The 15,031-nt window shown below is 44.2% G+C and overlaps 1 protein-coding gene and 1 long non-coding RNA gene across 4 annotated transcripts in view; both read left to right on the top strand.

The window, feature by feature from the left end:
• The window catches only part of LOC108802458, a 16,888-nt gene extending 3,027 nt beyond the window's left edge, over positions 1-13,861 (top strand). Inside the window, exon 2 of one of the 2 annotated variants that reach the window (XR_001942223.1) lies at positions 13,333-13,861. This is a non-coding gene — a long non-coding RNA (uncharacterized LOC108802458). Of the gene's footprint in view, positions 1-13,328 lie in introns of both variants that reach the window. The other variant, XR_001942222.1, reaches the window with a different exon arrangement.
• On the top strand, positions 2,139-12,627 carry LOC108802457 (small ubiquitin-related modifier 3). Of its 2 annotated transcripts, XM_018574313.1 has the most exons (4): positions 2,150-2,375; positions 7,113-7,241; positions 12,187-12,258; positions 12,342-12,627. In XM_018574313.1, exons 1-4 carry the CDS (start codon positions 2,355-2,357, stop codon positions 12,402-12,404), a joined length of 285 nt encoding a protein of 94 aa, XP_018429815.1. In that variant the 5' UTR covers positions 2,150-2,354; the 3' UTR covers positions 12,405-12,627. The 2 variants fall into 2 exon arrangements, with proteins under 2 accessions (XP_018429816.1, XP_018429815.1); XM_018574314.1 differs by lacking the exon at positions 12,187-12,258 and having other exon boundaries at positions 2,139-2,375.
• Positions 13,862-15,031: the final 1,170 nt, after the last annotated feature.

Here is a 15,031-nt window from a genome sequence, read left to right on the forward strand (position 1 = left end):
AATTAAATAAAATAAATCTAATAATAATAAAAAAAAATGTAAAGTCCCCCGCCCCCGCGCGTCGCCACGTAAACACGAGTCAGGTGCGCCTACGTATGAAAACGACGAACGCGCTACACATGTTGGGTATCGCCACGCACGTCGGAGTGAGAGCAATAATTCTAGGGACAGTATTTTGGGGTATCTCTAAATTGATGACCTGTGGGGGCTTTTAAAGCGTCTTCTATGGACTTTTTGGGGTACTGGGGTTTTTCGCCGTTTTACGGATGCACGCAATTTGTAACCTGGGCATGATGGGTATCGTTTTGCTTGTTGTAACCTCATCTTTTATATTTCATTAAAAAATGGGTATTTTGTTGTGTCTTGGGGCATTTAATTAAATTTTTCACTAAATATTAGGGTTTAATAAGGAGTTGCGCTAATATTGCGCAACATAAAAATTTGCAACTACCACCATTTTATTCTATAGGGTCTTGGCATTCAGAAAATATATAATGTTGGGGGGTTTTAAGTAACTTTGAGGCCTAAAATGTGGAATATAACATGGGTACAAAAAATGAAAAAAAGGCCTCAGTCATGAAGGGGATAAACATACGTGTTTGGCCCTCTGTGGCTATGTGAACGAGCTATAAAGGACAAAGTGCATTTTTCCCGTTTGCCCTTTCACACTGACTTAAGAAACCATCCTTCCTCTCAACAGATGCATACTTAGCTTGATCTGGCAGCCATGGCCTCTGGAGATTGTTTACATCCAGCACCGCAACTCTCATTATCGTGACTGTGCAAATGACAGCCCAATAGACTTCTAAGGAGCTGTGTTCCAAGGCTGGAGATGAAGGGAGATGGCTCCATAGAAGTCTATGGGACTGTAATGACCAGGTGCAGACAGGATATAAACAAAGTCTGGAATCCATGGCTGCTGGATTCAGGTTAGCATGCATCGGTGGATGGTGGAGGGGGCAGTCTGGCTTCAGTTAGGCCAGGACAAGTGGGACAAGTAGCATAAGCGCATTTTCTCTTAAAGTGCACTGATCCTTCAAACAGTATACAATAAATTGAAGCTAGCAAATGATCCATCCAGTGTTGGCCAAGTAAACAGGCATGTGGAATATGGTGTGGAAACATCTGCTGGCTGCAGTGGTCTGTGCTCATGAAAGGGACAGTCAGTGCTGTTCTCTACATTCGATCCCTACAACTCAATACTTCTCCCATCAAACAGGAGGCATGTGCAGGTGTCAGAAGTTCTAGTCACGTGTGTTAGTGTTTACAATGACAACACTTCAGTTCAGCCATTATCCTCGCACTACGAAGAGGACTCACGTTTATACTCGGCCATCAGCCGCTTCAACGCCGTCCCCGCCATCACCGAGCTCTAGATGCCTCCGCTGTTTATTTACGGAAATGAGCAATCCCGCTTCCGGGACACGTCACTGGCACGGAGAAGGTCGACGCATGCGCAGAACGCTCAGTCCTACAGATCAGCGTCAGGCGGCGGCGGCCAAGCGGGATGTGCGTGCGCATGCGTCGATCACCGACACGCGGCTCAGTGTGCTTCTCCGCAGAATAGAATTGACTGTATCTTGGTGCGGTATCAGCGGTATCTTGGTGCTTCCCGGTGGAAGTAATCATAGTTATTGAACAGAAATAAACTGTAAATGAGACACCCGAATATAAATTAAATTGTATTTTATTTGAGAGAATTGAGGCACCTTGGAGGAGCCATGAGGGAAGAGGTCAGAGCACAATGTCCATACTGTTATTTAGCGTATCTTCTGTAAATGCAGAAGAGAAGCCATTGTCCCCAGGTCACATGATACCACCTTCGTACTGGACAGCTCATGCCACCTATAGCCCGGGGATCAGCTGGACAATAATGGCGCCCATACACTCCTCTCCCTACATAGTGCGTCACTGCATGTCACGTGACCGCGCGCTCTTCTGCGTCCTTATGATCACATTCCTGTATTTTTCTTCTGTAACACATATAGTTAATATAACCACGCGAGGAATTCTCCCTTCTTTTGTCCCATCCCCCCTCACCACAAGGGGAGCTCCCATCCCCCCCTCCGCTTCATATTACACAAGAGCAGTTTCCTGTACCCCTCCCCCACCCACTCTCCGAGCGCGCTCCCGCTGCAAGAAAGAGCGGGGTGGGACCTAGGATTTGCGCAAAACCGCGCGCAAGGGGAGGGATTCCCGTATGTGCACGCGCCTCGTGCACGCGCTGTGCACCACGTGACTTGGCATCGCCAATTGCGGTGCGTTATAATGTGGGGGTGACGCGCGCGCACGAGATAAGCGAGCGAGCGAGTGAAAAAGCCACCGGAGAGAAAAAGAGCGGGAGAGACGGCACCATGTCTGAGGAGAAGCCCAAGGTGAGGCCGCGGCGGGAGGGGGCCCACGAATGGGTAGTAATGAGCCATGGGTCGGGAGTGTGGGAGTCATTGGACCTGTGTGTGGCGAGGGGAGAGTGAGGTGCCGATACCAGGCCATTGGTCGCTGCGGCCTGGTCGGCATTCACAGCAGGTTACTGACGAAGGACGGCTCTATAGGGTGCTCAGACGGCTGCTGGTGGAAATAACGGAGGTCCAGGCCGGGAGAAAATGGGGAGGAACCGGCTGGAGGAGAGGGAGGGTCGGGGGGGAGAAGGGGAGGCCCGAGTGTGTGATTCATAGCCATGTTTTCTGTGTCCCGGGAGACTGCGCGCCAAAGCCGGCTTCACTCCACGTGTGACCGAGAGCCGCTCGACCGACCTACCGCCTCTCCATGGTAGCCGCACCTGGCATAGGGGAGGGCGCAGGATGGTATAGACAGGCATGATTGCACCGGGGCAAGCTCACAGGCATGATTGCACCGGGGGAAGCTCACAGGCATGATTGCACCGGGGGAAACTGGGACTAAACATTCTTCTATTTGGGTAGATAGGACTTCAGTCTGAATGTGAGCCATCTGTACAGTTTCCCTCCTATGCAGATTGGTGTGTTTGTGTGCATATTTGTGATCTTGGGTCGCTCCCCTTCATTCACCTCTATGGCTTTGCTACAAATCGTTGAGTGATTGTCGCTAACGATTTCAATCCTGCTGGATCTTAATTGCTGAGCGACAGATTGCTTTAAAGATTGTTAGCAGTTCCATAGAGAATCATCATTCATGTCTCAACAAGAATCATTAAGCTATGGGGGTTGAGGGGGTGTTGCTTCGAAAAAAAACAACCCTTACCCAGACAATGCTGTATAAAAGGTCTTGTAACAATGTTAACTAGTGAGGCACCAAATACATTGGGTGGAATTTGTCAAAACGTTTTGACCAATCAGCTGCTTTCTTCAGTTAGATATTGAAAATGAAAGGGAGAAGCTGATTGGTTGCCATGGACAACTGCTCCAGATTCTGCTGCACTGGGTGTAATAAATCCCCCTCACAGTTATTAGATATATTTATAGTATTATCATAGATTGGATATTTCTGCGGTTGACTTGAATACGGTATTGTTTACAGACAGATGTGAAAGGAAGAGTGATTTGCATGTTTAAACCACAAATACACATGTGAGCTGTGCTAAGGAGTGTTCAGCGTGCTGGAAAATGTTATTCATCATGCATTACGTTTGCAGGGAACTGTACTTGGTAGTGTGTTGAAGGCCACGTTTACAAGCTATCGGATAGACCGTAAATACAAAGTTCCAAATGTTAAATTGCTTTTTGACACAAACTCATCTCTCCCTTGGGGCAATATGGGCAATGGTGCTATTCAAATTCCCTTGTAGCTCAGAGTTCGGGACGTCTATCCAATAGCACATAGATGCAGAATCCATGTTCACATATAACTGAGACGTAGCTGGAATAGGAGAATTGGTTCTAGGCAGTTGTTTGGGAAGCACGATACTAAATCTTGAGGGGAGTTTGCTAAGCTTGGAGCAACTGTGCATAACAACCAATCAGCTACTAGCTTTCATCTTCAAAGCTTAACTCAACAAGCTGAAGATAGACGCTGATTGGTTATTAGGCGTAGCTACTCCCGTTTTAGACTTGTTAGAAGGTGGAGAACTATAAGTTGGAAGTTGGCATTGCTGGAGATGAGCAGCACTGCTTACCAGGTGGCATGTTAGTGACACTAAACTCAGGAGGTTAACTTTAAGTACCTTAACTATTAACATCTTATTTGTGTATCACTGGGCTGTAGATCCTCAAATCATCTCTGAATTCATACTGACACTGTCCTTCTGGAGTGTGGCTACTTTTGGTCCCTGTGTGTAAAGTAGCCACCGCTACGATTGTAGTCCATCATGGGCGTTGAGAGCGGCGGCTACTTTATAACACACACAGAGACCATTGGGAACAAAAATAGCCACCCTCCAGAATGGACAGGGTCAGTATGGAATCGGAGATGATTTGAGGATCTACAGCCCAGTGATACACACACAAGTTACATTTTTATTAATGCATTTTTAAGATTTAACTCGAGTGTAGTGTCACTTTACTGTTAAAATTTGTATGTATTAAATTGTGCAGAACACACAGACCTTGTTACCAATATACTATCTCGTGCATTTTCCTGGACAGTAGAGTAGAGCTCGTAGTGAAATTGTTTGGAGATAACAGCCCTCAATCCCCTTCACGAGGTGTAGTTCTAAAAGTGGAACACTTTTTTCCTGGTGACTAGTCAGGTTAGTACGGTCCCTTTAAAAATGCTGCAAGTACTTGTTGATCTTACTAGAAGTCCAGTGTTTGCCCAACATCTGTTTGATCTTATGATGCAGCACATCCACTGCACTAATATTCACAGTGGAGTTCCATGCTGGACTACACAACACTTCCCCCATATGTTAGAGTGGCATTGTGTTCCCTAGTGCAGCATGGGACACCTTGGCAATGCTGATAACACTTCTTGGGATTTCCAAGGCATTATCAACTCAAACAGGAAATTAAAAACATGCTAGATGTCTGATAGTTTCACAGGTATTTGTGTACTTGCAACATTGAGTGTGAAGCATGGGGGTATGTGAATTGTGTGCCTCAGCAGTAAATCAGACCTCACTCAATATGGTTGAATAATTAAAGTGAATATTCACTCAATTTAAATGAAGATTCCCAACCTTTACAGGGTTACTTCTAAAAGAATGAAGAGTTTGGAGAAGTGAACCATCTAGGCCCAAATAGCTGATTTGGAAAAGTTCTCCAATTCAGCTCACTTTCCAGCTTAGCTATGTTGTCCTAGACTGTTCACTTCTCCAAACTCTTCACCCTTTTGTGAATAGCTGTTAAACAGGAGTGTCTTCCCAAACCTCCCACTCCCCCACTCAGATATTCAAGGCCCAGTTTGTTTAAATACCCCCCCCCCCCCCGCACAGTGTTAACAGCACTGAGGGGAGAGAATGATGGTCTGCTTGTGTGGGAGAGCAGGGCTATGGCTGTGCAGAGTGTTGCTAGTGCAGGGTACTTGATGATTGTGGTCTATGCAGCCTGACTCCTTTACAGTAGTAAACACCTAGGTGTAAGTTGGGCTCTAAAATCCAACTGAAAGTCACAGAAGTATTCAGTAAGATGTGCATTGTACTAATGGCCTCCAGTTTCATAGTTGGACCATGATGGTGAGTGTACACCAACTGACCTGGTAAGACACTCTTTCACTGCAGTGCAAGTGTTTTAAGGTACACCAGTCAGGAGTATGGATGGTACTCATTCATGCCAGCGTAGAGCATTTGAGTGGCAGGGCAGCCTGTTTCTGCAAGGGGGAGGAGTTTATTATAAGTTATATCCGAGTGAAAATCAGAGGTCCTGAACTGTGGAACCGGCACCCAATAAGGCATCATCGGGCCCATTCAGACTAGATGTGTTGACTGTTGTTTTTCAGCAACTGAACAATTCCAGACACCGCTAGAACACCACAATGCAGGCCTGATCTGTGGTGCATTGTGGGGGAGAGTGCAGACATGCTGCATTTTTTTACATTTTTGTTGCTGCACACAACGCTGCTGTGCAGGAACCTGACTGGACTGCACAGTATCTGCCAGTGGGTTGGTACACTGCCGGAGTTGTCAAAGCACACTAGCCCGCCTGCTAAACTCCGTTAACAAGCTCTCAGTCACAAATATACTGTAGACAGCTGATCTTTTCCGTGTTACTGGCTTATGCCTTGCTCCACACTGTGCCTCTGTGGAGGCAGCCATCTTTGTAGAGGAGTGGGTCTTTGATTCCTCATTTCAGAGACCCCCACACCCAGCTGATGATGGAAATCTTCATCAGCCGCAAGAGCTTTCTGTTGGGAGGGAGAACGGTGATCAACATAGTAGTGACATCACCAAATCTCCTGAGACAAGCAGTCAGAGGCTGCAGTGTTAGATCTCACACAACATAAATACAACTGAGACTATTGGTACAGAAAGCGCAGGGCTGTTTTTCAGGAAGAATTCAGACAAATTGTAAATTTCTTCAGGGTACTGATGAAGCTATCCATACACTGCTTGAATTTTGGCAAATTTTCCACCAGGCCCAAGCAAGAGAATTTCTAAACGTCTATGACCTGTTAAGGATGCAAATATCTATCTTAAAAATCAGCACGTGGTGTTACAGGACAATGTGGAGAAAGATTTATGCTATTGCACCCACCCACTGCTTGCTGTGCCCTCCTTCCAGTGTGGAGGAGAGAGCTAGGAGATCCAACCAACTAATCAATAATGAGAATAGTTGACAACTATTCTCATTGATTTATTCTTGATTAGTTGGTTGCAGCCCTAGTGTGTAGACTAACAATTTATGGTTAAGTTTATTCCAAAAAAGAGAAATAACATTACAGACCTGACATGTGAAGGGCATAATATAAATGACCGGAAAGCACATATCTTACAAACGATAGTATATATACTGTATATGAACTTTGTAAATCTGGTAATCAGGAGCACTAGGCTAACAATTAAGATGAGAAATTCTGGCCTTAAATATGTGTGCAGAATTTGAGAGAGATTTAAAATAAGAAACATGCCAGGTTGATCTTTGCTAAAATGGATGCAGAACAGGATAGAGAAGTTGTTCTCCTCATAGACTTTTGTAGTCGGTTTATATGGTTATATACATTATTTATTTATTTTTTGCTTTAACATTTTTCTTTTCTTCTAGGAAGGTGTAAAGACTGAAAATGATCACATCAATCTCAAGGTGGCAGGGCAGGATGGATCTGTCGTCCAGTTTAAAATAAAGCGACACACTCCTCTCAGCAAGTTAATGAAAGCATACTGTGACAGACAGGTATGTAATGGTGACTAGTGGTGTACACATTGTCTCCTCAATGAAAAACTGTAAGTGCATTTGTGTTGCAGTTTGGTATCTGCAGCAGCTGGGATACTATTCAGGTTGAATATGTTGTCTCAATTGCCACTATGGAGATAAGAGCACTAGCCTGTAGCAACAGTGAGACCTTGAAGAAAAAAAACCCTGTTAGGGGACCTATGTAGGCTGACATTGCTGGCATCTCCTCAAAGTGCTAGTTGTCACTAGTGACAAGTGAGTTGCTGATCTGGAACAATTAAAAGGATGATGACATTTTATGTTTCATTTGCTTAGTCTGATTCAGGAGTAACCAGCAATGCCACCCCTGTATTTCTCTCTTGCGTGTTCTCTTGAAGGGCTTATTTCTAAAGCAGGACTCCAGGTAAAATCTTCAGTGTGAGATCTCACTAGTTAAACCTGGGCAAAATGGCTGGCAAGTTACTGCCTGTTTAGTTCTCTTCCCACCAGTCTGCTGACTGGATAATGAAGGATCAACAGCACGCAGTCATTCCTGTGTCATCTTTAAGCCACCCCAAATAATAAAATCAACATACTTAACCAAAAGTACCAGAAAACTTTCCTTGCTGATAGAAAATAATGTAGGGACACATGCTGGGCCAATCAGGGCTGTCACACTTGGGGAGCCCAAGCACTTGTGTAAAGCACAATTTTTTTATTTTAGAATCTGAGTTAAAATTTAGTATTAAGAGGCAAATTATATTCTATTAAAAATGTTGTGAAACAAAATAACTGAACTTGAGACCATGCAGAGAGGCTCCGGAACAGGTTCATGAAATGTTGGTACTGTGTATCGCCAATTATTTTAAACAGTGGTCTAAATCTGTGTGAATTGAGAGATCTGAAATGTCCCAATATAGTGTCATGTCCTCTAACAAAGTGTTTGTCAGCTTTGGGGAGTCTTGTCTCGTTCCCAGCAAAATAGCACGGGGAGGTGGGGGGGGGCATTCATCAAGCAATTTAGTGACACAATTGGATGCCAATCAGTTTGCATCTTTCTTTGTGACCGTTTGAGTGTGTGCAATCCTAGGCAGCAAACAGACACATTTGTCCTGTTTAGGACCAACTAATGAGGCCTGCTCATTGAAAAAGTGGTCGGCAGATTTGATTAGGTTTCTGTGCTACTTCAGAGCAGCAGAGGGAGTTGTTTTTATTAATTTAATCTTAAAGGAGAACTATAGGGTCAGTGTTTTTCCCCATAGTTCTAAGGTTAATGGGAGGACACAAACTAGCGTCCTCCCGTTACCCTAAGCTCAGTATACTGCGAGTTGAGACGCCGGAGCGGATTCCGACTTAGACGACGGGATCCGCCCAGCTGCATGAGTGACAGCTGGCTCTGCCTATCTAGAGGCAGAGCCAGCTGTACCCTCCCCCGTCCGTTCCGCCAGTCAGCGCTGGCAGATCGGAGAGGGGAATCCAGCCCCTCCCCCTGTCACGGCAGAGAGCCGTGACGGGATCGAGAGGTGAGTGAACCCGGTATGTGTTCGCTCACCTCCCGATCTACTGAGCCGACCTGTGACAGTCTCATTGTCACAGGTCGGCTAGAACTATGAGGTGAGTGAAAAGTGAAACGTTGTTGAGCAGTGTATTGTTGTGCTTTAAGCTGCCCATACACCCTACAACTATCGCACGACTTTCGTTGTGCGATGGTTGTAAGGTCATTCAAATCTCGTACGATCTGCCCATCTTGAACAGGCAGATCGTACTTGCGATCATTTCAAGCCCTCCCTGCTGAGGGGAGGGCTTGCGATGATTGCAGTGCTGAATGGGCAGTGTGCGCTTGCGGCATTCGTCTTCCGACCACGCCACCAACCCACCAAAAATCGTACAATTTTCGGCAGGTTTTCCAGCGTGTTCGGAAGACAAGTCGTACGACCTTACAGTAGAAGCGGTTGCACACTGCCCATACACCTGCCGATTATCGTACGATCGCGGGATCACCCACAACTATCGTACGATAATCGCCAGGTGTATGGACACCTTTAGTGTATGTGTATATTAGGCCCCATTCACACCTACAGTATATTTCAGGTCTGATTAGAGATTCCTGTGTCAGGAACTTGCGTTTTCCTGCAGCAGGAATCCCTAATCTGCCGTTTACAAGCTGCAACTATCATAAGATAAGAATTATCATAAGATTATTTAAGAGCATGTGTTTAGGGGCGGAGTTAGGGCCGGGTAAGGGTTAGGTGGGGCAACTGGTGGCTAGTGACTCTTAGGCCTTGTTCACACCAAATGCAGACCAGATCGGGTCAGGTTTCTGCACACGCAGTGCAGTGGGTTGTGCCACGTTTTAGATGCGTTTTTGATGCGTTTAGGGCCGGTTTTGTTAAAAAAATTTAAGTTTAACATGGGCTTTCAGGCACTTGCATGCGTTTTTGCACTTTTGATGCGTTCCAGAGCAGGTAAAATAGGGCTTGCCACAGTTTTTTCATCTGGTCTGGATCCGCACGCTGCAATGTGAACTGGAGGTCAAAATACCATAGGAATACATTGGACGCAGTTTTGATCCGGTCTGCACCCGCTCTGGTCTGGATCTGCTCCGTGCTTGGTGTGAACAAGGCCTATAGGCCTGGCTAGTAGCTCAGGACTTTACATTTTGAGCCCTGTACTAGAGTATGGGAGTAGTAGATCTGATCATCAGCCTGGAGTAATATCTCACAGCAACTTCAATAACATTAGGAAATGATTTCTGAACTGAGAAAGCTGGTTGGATGACGTTTTGTCTTCAAGACAAATACAGCAGGTCCAGTTGCCTTGACTTATTTTTTACAGATATACCATGACCTGGATGAATGAGAACCTTCCGACATTAAGAAACGAGATGGGTTTTAAAATCCTTCTGCAACTTCCTAAAAGCAGCAATGGTTTTGTCATGTCTTAACAAGTTTGTGTAAGGAGTCAGAATGGTCACAGCAGAAGTCTTCATGGTTGGGATGGAGATTTTAAGTTGAAGCATTTCAGGGTTGTGGAAATGGCTTGACGTAGTAGAAGCGGTCTTTCTGTGTTGGCACGTCTTGGATTGAAGAAGCCTAGTTCATTTTTACCTGTTACCTGCCAAACACTGTGTGGCCCTGCTGTCTGTACATGATTACTGTACAGGTATAAGCTTCAATTCCTTAACCCCTTCATGACTGAGGCCTTTTCATTTTTTTGTACCCATGTTATATTCCACATTTTAGGCCTGAAAATGACTTAAAACCCCCCAACATTATATATTTTCTGAATGCCAAGACCCTATAGAATAAAATGGTGGTAGTTGCAAATTTTTATGTTGCGCAATATTAGCGCAACTCCTTATTAAACCCCAATATTTAGTGAAAAATTTAATTAAATGCCCCAAAACACAACAAAATACCCATTTTTTTAAATTAAATATAAAAGATGAGGTTACAACGAGTAAAACGATACCCAACATGCATAGGTTACAAATTGCGTGCGTCCGTGAAACGGCGAAAAACTGCAGTACCCCAAAAAGTCAATAGAAGACGCTTTAAAAGCCCCCACAGGTCATCAATTTAGAGATACCCCAAAATACTGGCCCTAGAATTATTGCTCTCACTCCGGCGTGCGCGGCGATACCCAACATGTGTAGCGCGTTCGTCGTATTCATACGTAGGCGCACCCGACACATGTTTACGTGTCGACTTGCGGGGGACTTTTAAATTTTTTTTTTATTATTATTAGATTTCTTTTATTTCAATTTAATTTAAAAAAACTTTTAAACTTTTTTTTTTTTTACTTTACTTTGACTGCTATCACATGGGGGGGCTTACAAGCCCCCCCATGTGATAGCAGATGGTGGTGACAGGTACTCTTTAAGGTGATGCTGGGGGTCCAAAAGACCCCCAGTGTCACCTTTACACTGGAAATAAGCTATTGAAGTGCAGATCGCACTTCAATAGCTTATAGCTGGGCTGCAGGAGCCCAGCACTGACAGCCCAGGGACCGGAAGTGATGCAATCTACATCGCTCCCGGTCCCATAGAACGGGGAGGGGATCGATGAACGGAAGTTCGTCGACCAGCTCCCCGCGGACACAAAGATCGCCGGGCCCGTAGGAGGGGCAACGGAGCCCGGGAAGCACGGCGGGGGGGGCTGCCCCTTCTTCGGGACGCAGAATCGATCTGGCGACAGGTAAGTCACCAGGATCGCTTCTGTTGTAAAGCCGACAGTCGGCTCTACAAGTTTAAACAGACTCCCGGCGGCAAAAGTCACCGGGAGTCTGTTTAAACAGCCCCGATGCTGGCGACGTACACTGTACGTCGTCAGTCACGAAGGGGTTAATGTGACACTAAGCTCAGGAGTTAAATCCTAAACATACATTAAAGTACCCCAACTATTGCACAAATAGGATACATTGTTATCCCTCGGCTGTAACTCTTCAAATCTCCTCTGAATTCATGCTGACACTGTCCTTCCTTCTGGAGGGTGGCTACTTATGTTCCCCATGGTGCCTGTGTGTGTTGTAAAGTAGTCACTCCAAGCTCCCTCCTGTAATGGACTACAATCTCAGGTTTAGTTTACTGATTTGTATTAAGATTGCAACTTATCACAGATGTGGGCTTGGAGCTTTGGCTACTTTACAACACACACAAGGACCATGTGGACCAAAAGTAGTCACCCTCCAGAAGGACAGTGTCAGCACCAATTCACAGATTTGAGTGATACACAAAGCCTCATTTTTAATAGTTAAGGTACTTGAATTTATTTTTAAGATTTAACTCCTGAGTTTAGTGTCACTTTCACTTGTGCTACTGCACTGTACTCTATGGTTGAAGAAACCATGTCTTGCAGGCAAAAAGTATAACCTGAGATTAGGATTCCTTTTGTTTTGACAGCTAGTTATTACCACAAAGAATTGATATTGTTACTGACTGGATTGTAAACATATTTTGTATTTTTAGGGTTTGTCAATGAGACAAATACGGTTCAGGTTTGATGGTCAGCCTATAAATGAAACGGACACCCCTGCACAGGTGAGGTTAAACATGTCTACCATTGTCTCTGACTTGTGTGTTTGATACAGAGATCTGATGTTTGTTTGTATTGTATCCTGCAGCTGGAGATGGAGGATGAAGATACTATTGATGTATTTCAACAACAGACAGGTGGCGTGTGCTAAGCTCCTTCACCAGAAAGGATGAAGCCCAACGAGCCTTCTTGCACCAAACTTCCCACTTCTTTCCTTCAAAACAATGAACATGCTGATCACACAACATTTCTGAAAACGTTAGCGGACTATCCAGAAAATGTTTTGATTTATCTGTTTTTTCTTTTTTGCCCTACTTGCAAGCGTTGGAAGTTTTGTTGTTAAGAGGGCCAATATCAAGAATCAATATTTCCTGCATAAAAAGTGGTTATGTATTTTATTATGTTTTGTGTGGCACTGTTCATTTTTACAGCAGTTTTGTTTTCTTTCTTCCATTTGTAAATATTTTGGACTTTTTTTTTTTTCCTATCTACAGTAAAATTGATCTCTTCTATGCCAGAGCACTCTAATCCTGTAAGCTTTGGTTAGCTTTGTCAGATACCTTTTGTAGTTTGGGAGACATTAAAGGATTGTAGGAGGATGGTTGTGCTTTATTGCCAATATTGCTGTAAACATTTTGGTTGCTTGAGGGTCCTTTTTTCTTGGGCTGTGTGAAAGACGCTGCAGGTTTAAACCTTGAGTACTTCTCTAATATTAGGTGGGCACACACAGCCTGCTTTCGTGCGTTAGCAATTGGTTGAATCCAGATTGCTGCCATTTCCTTGAAAGGATGTTAATATATTGCTCCTTTCCACTCTTGCTAACGTAAAATGCTCTGATAAGGGAAGCTGTTCACATGAATATTTAGGATTTAATTGCTAAATTGTCAAAGTGCAAGTTGTAGGTCTCATCTTATTAATGACGCCCCAAATTGGCACATGTATGTAGACAAGGACAAAACTCCAGACAACCATAATCAGTGATTCATTAAGTAAAGAAACAGTAATGAGGATGGTCAGGCAGCAGCTTGCACATTCAAAGGCAAGTTGGCATTGGCAGCTCCTTCTATCGTCACAGCAAGCTAGTCCTGTGTCCAAGCCAAAGTATTCAGGCCTTTGTTTTGGATGTTTTGCTGTAAAACAGAGTGCTAGTAAAATGAATTAGTTCCATATTCCACATGTGATGTAAACTACTAGGATGGGGTTCCTTCTATAGGACCCCTTTAGGGATGGGATGTTCCCGTGGTAATATGGATTTTAAACTAGTCAACAGTTTTATTCCAACTTTACTCTTGAAGAAAACCCCACTTTTAAAATCTTATTCTGGTGTCCTTGATTCCAAGTTAGACTTGAATGCTCAAATCTACTGGCTGAAATGCCGTTTAATAAACAATAATTTCCTATTGGCATTTAAATGTTCACTTTTTTTTTTCTTGTACTTCAGTTACTCTGGTATTTCATTACCAAAAATAAAACGCTATTTGAGTAATTAAAACGTCCTTCACCATTAGGAATCTTGTTTGTATTGCTCATTAGTCTCTAGAGTGTGGCCTCTGGTTTCTTTTAATCCTTGTATTGTATTTCAGTTACAAAAATAAAGAAACATCAAAATATTGGTGATTGCTTAATGCTTGTGTATAGAATATGACACGTTGAAGTGGTCCTTTCATTATGTTGTATGGTAATCTCTGCCGTGTTCTTGGTATAGTTAACAGCAGGCGATGGCTGTTCATGTACAAGCGATCTGGCGTCTGTACAGCCGTCAGATCGTTTGTCCCCCCACGTCACTGTTGGCTTTCCTGGGCACCGTTGTTCGGCGCCCGGGAGCGGCTTGACGGGGTCTCCCCGCAATGATCATAGCGAGATTCGGTGGCTTCCAGCCGCTGATCTCTCCTCCAATCACTGGACCCGGAAGTGATGTGTATTATGTCACTCGTTACAGTCTCCGGCTCTTAGAGCCAGTAGGAGAAGCTGGGGAAGCAGATCTCTGCTTCCTCGGGATCCCTAGGTGACATTAGGGGTCTGAAAGACCCCTAATGTCTCCATAAAGAGGACCCGTCACACCCTATCTGCTATTACATAGGTTGCTTGTTAGCTCCCTATGTGATAGAAATAGGGTTAGTGTAAAAAAAAAAGGGTTTAAAGATTATAAAAATGAAAGTAACATTAGAAAAAGCCAAAAAAACATTTTTATAAAGTCCTCTGCCACCCATGCGCATACACGTGAAAGCGACAATTGCGCTACACGTTTCATATCGCCGCAAATATTGGAGTAAGAGCAATCATTCTAGAGCCATCACCTACATCGGATGTTACAGAACATGATCATAACATCTTTCTGTTGAGATTATTGAAGTTTGTTTTAACTCGATGTGTTTATTTTACGGCCACCGCTACCTCCAGATGCAGGGGATGAGATGTGCCCCATCGTACACCAACTTGTGGGGGGGCATCTGATCGAGGAATGATTTGTCTGTGTACCAATGCCGCATATTGTTGTGGCATAGGTACATAGATTATATTTTTGTGAACGGGGACCAGAAAGTTGTAGATTTATTTTTTGGGTGCCTTGAATTGCAATCACCTCCAATTTGAAACTCACTATGGGGATGGAGAATTTGAGCTTTCATTCCTGGATGTTAAAGTTTATAAGGCCGGTAGTGGGAAGGTATATACAAAACTTTTTAGGCAGAGCACTGCTGGCATCACCATTGGAGGCCAGCAGTGCTCATCCAGTGTGAAAAATAGTATACGTTACGGACAGTATTTAAGAATTAAACT

This window comes from Nanorana parkeri, unplaced genomic scaffold, assembly GCF_000935625.1.
Source record: "Nanorana parkeri isolate BGI_ZX_2015 unplaced genomic scaffold, ASM93562v1 scaffold2874, whole genome shotgun sequence".
In the NCBI taxonomy this organism is placed as follows: domain Eukaryota; kingdom Metazoa; phylum Chordata; class Amphibia; order Anura; family Dicroglossidae; genus Nanorana; species Nanorana parkeri.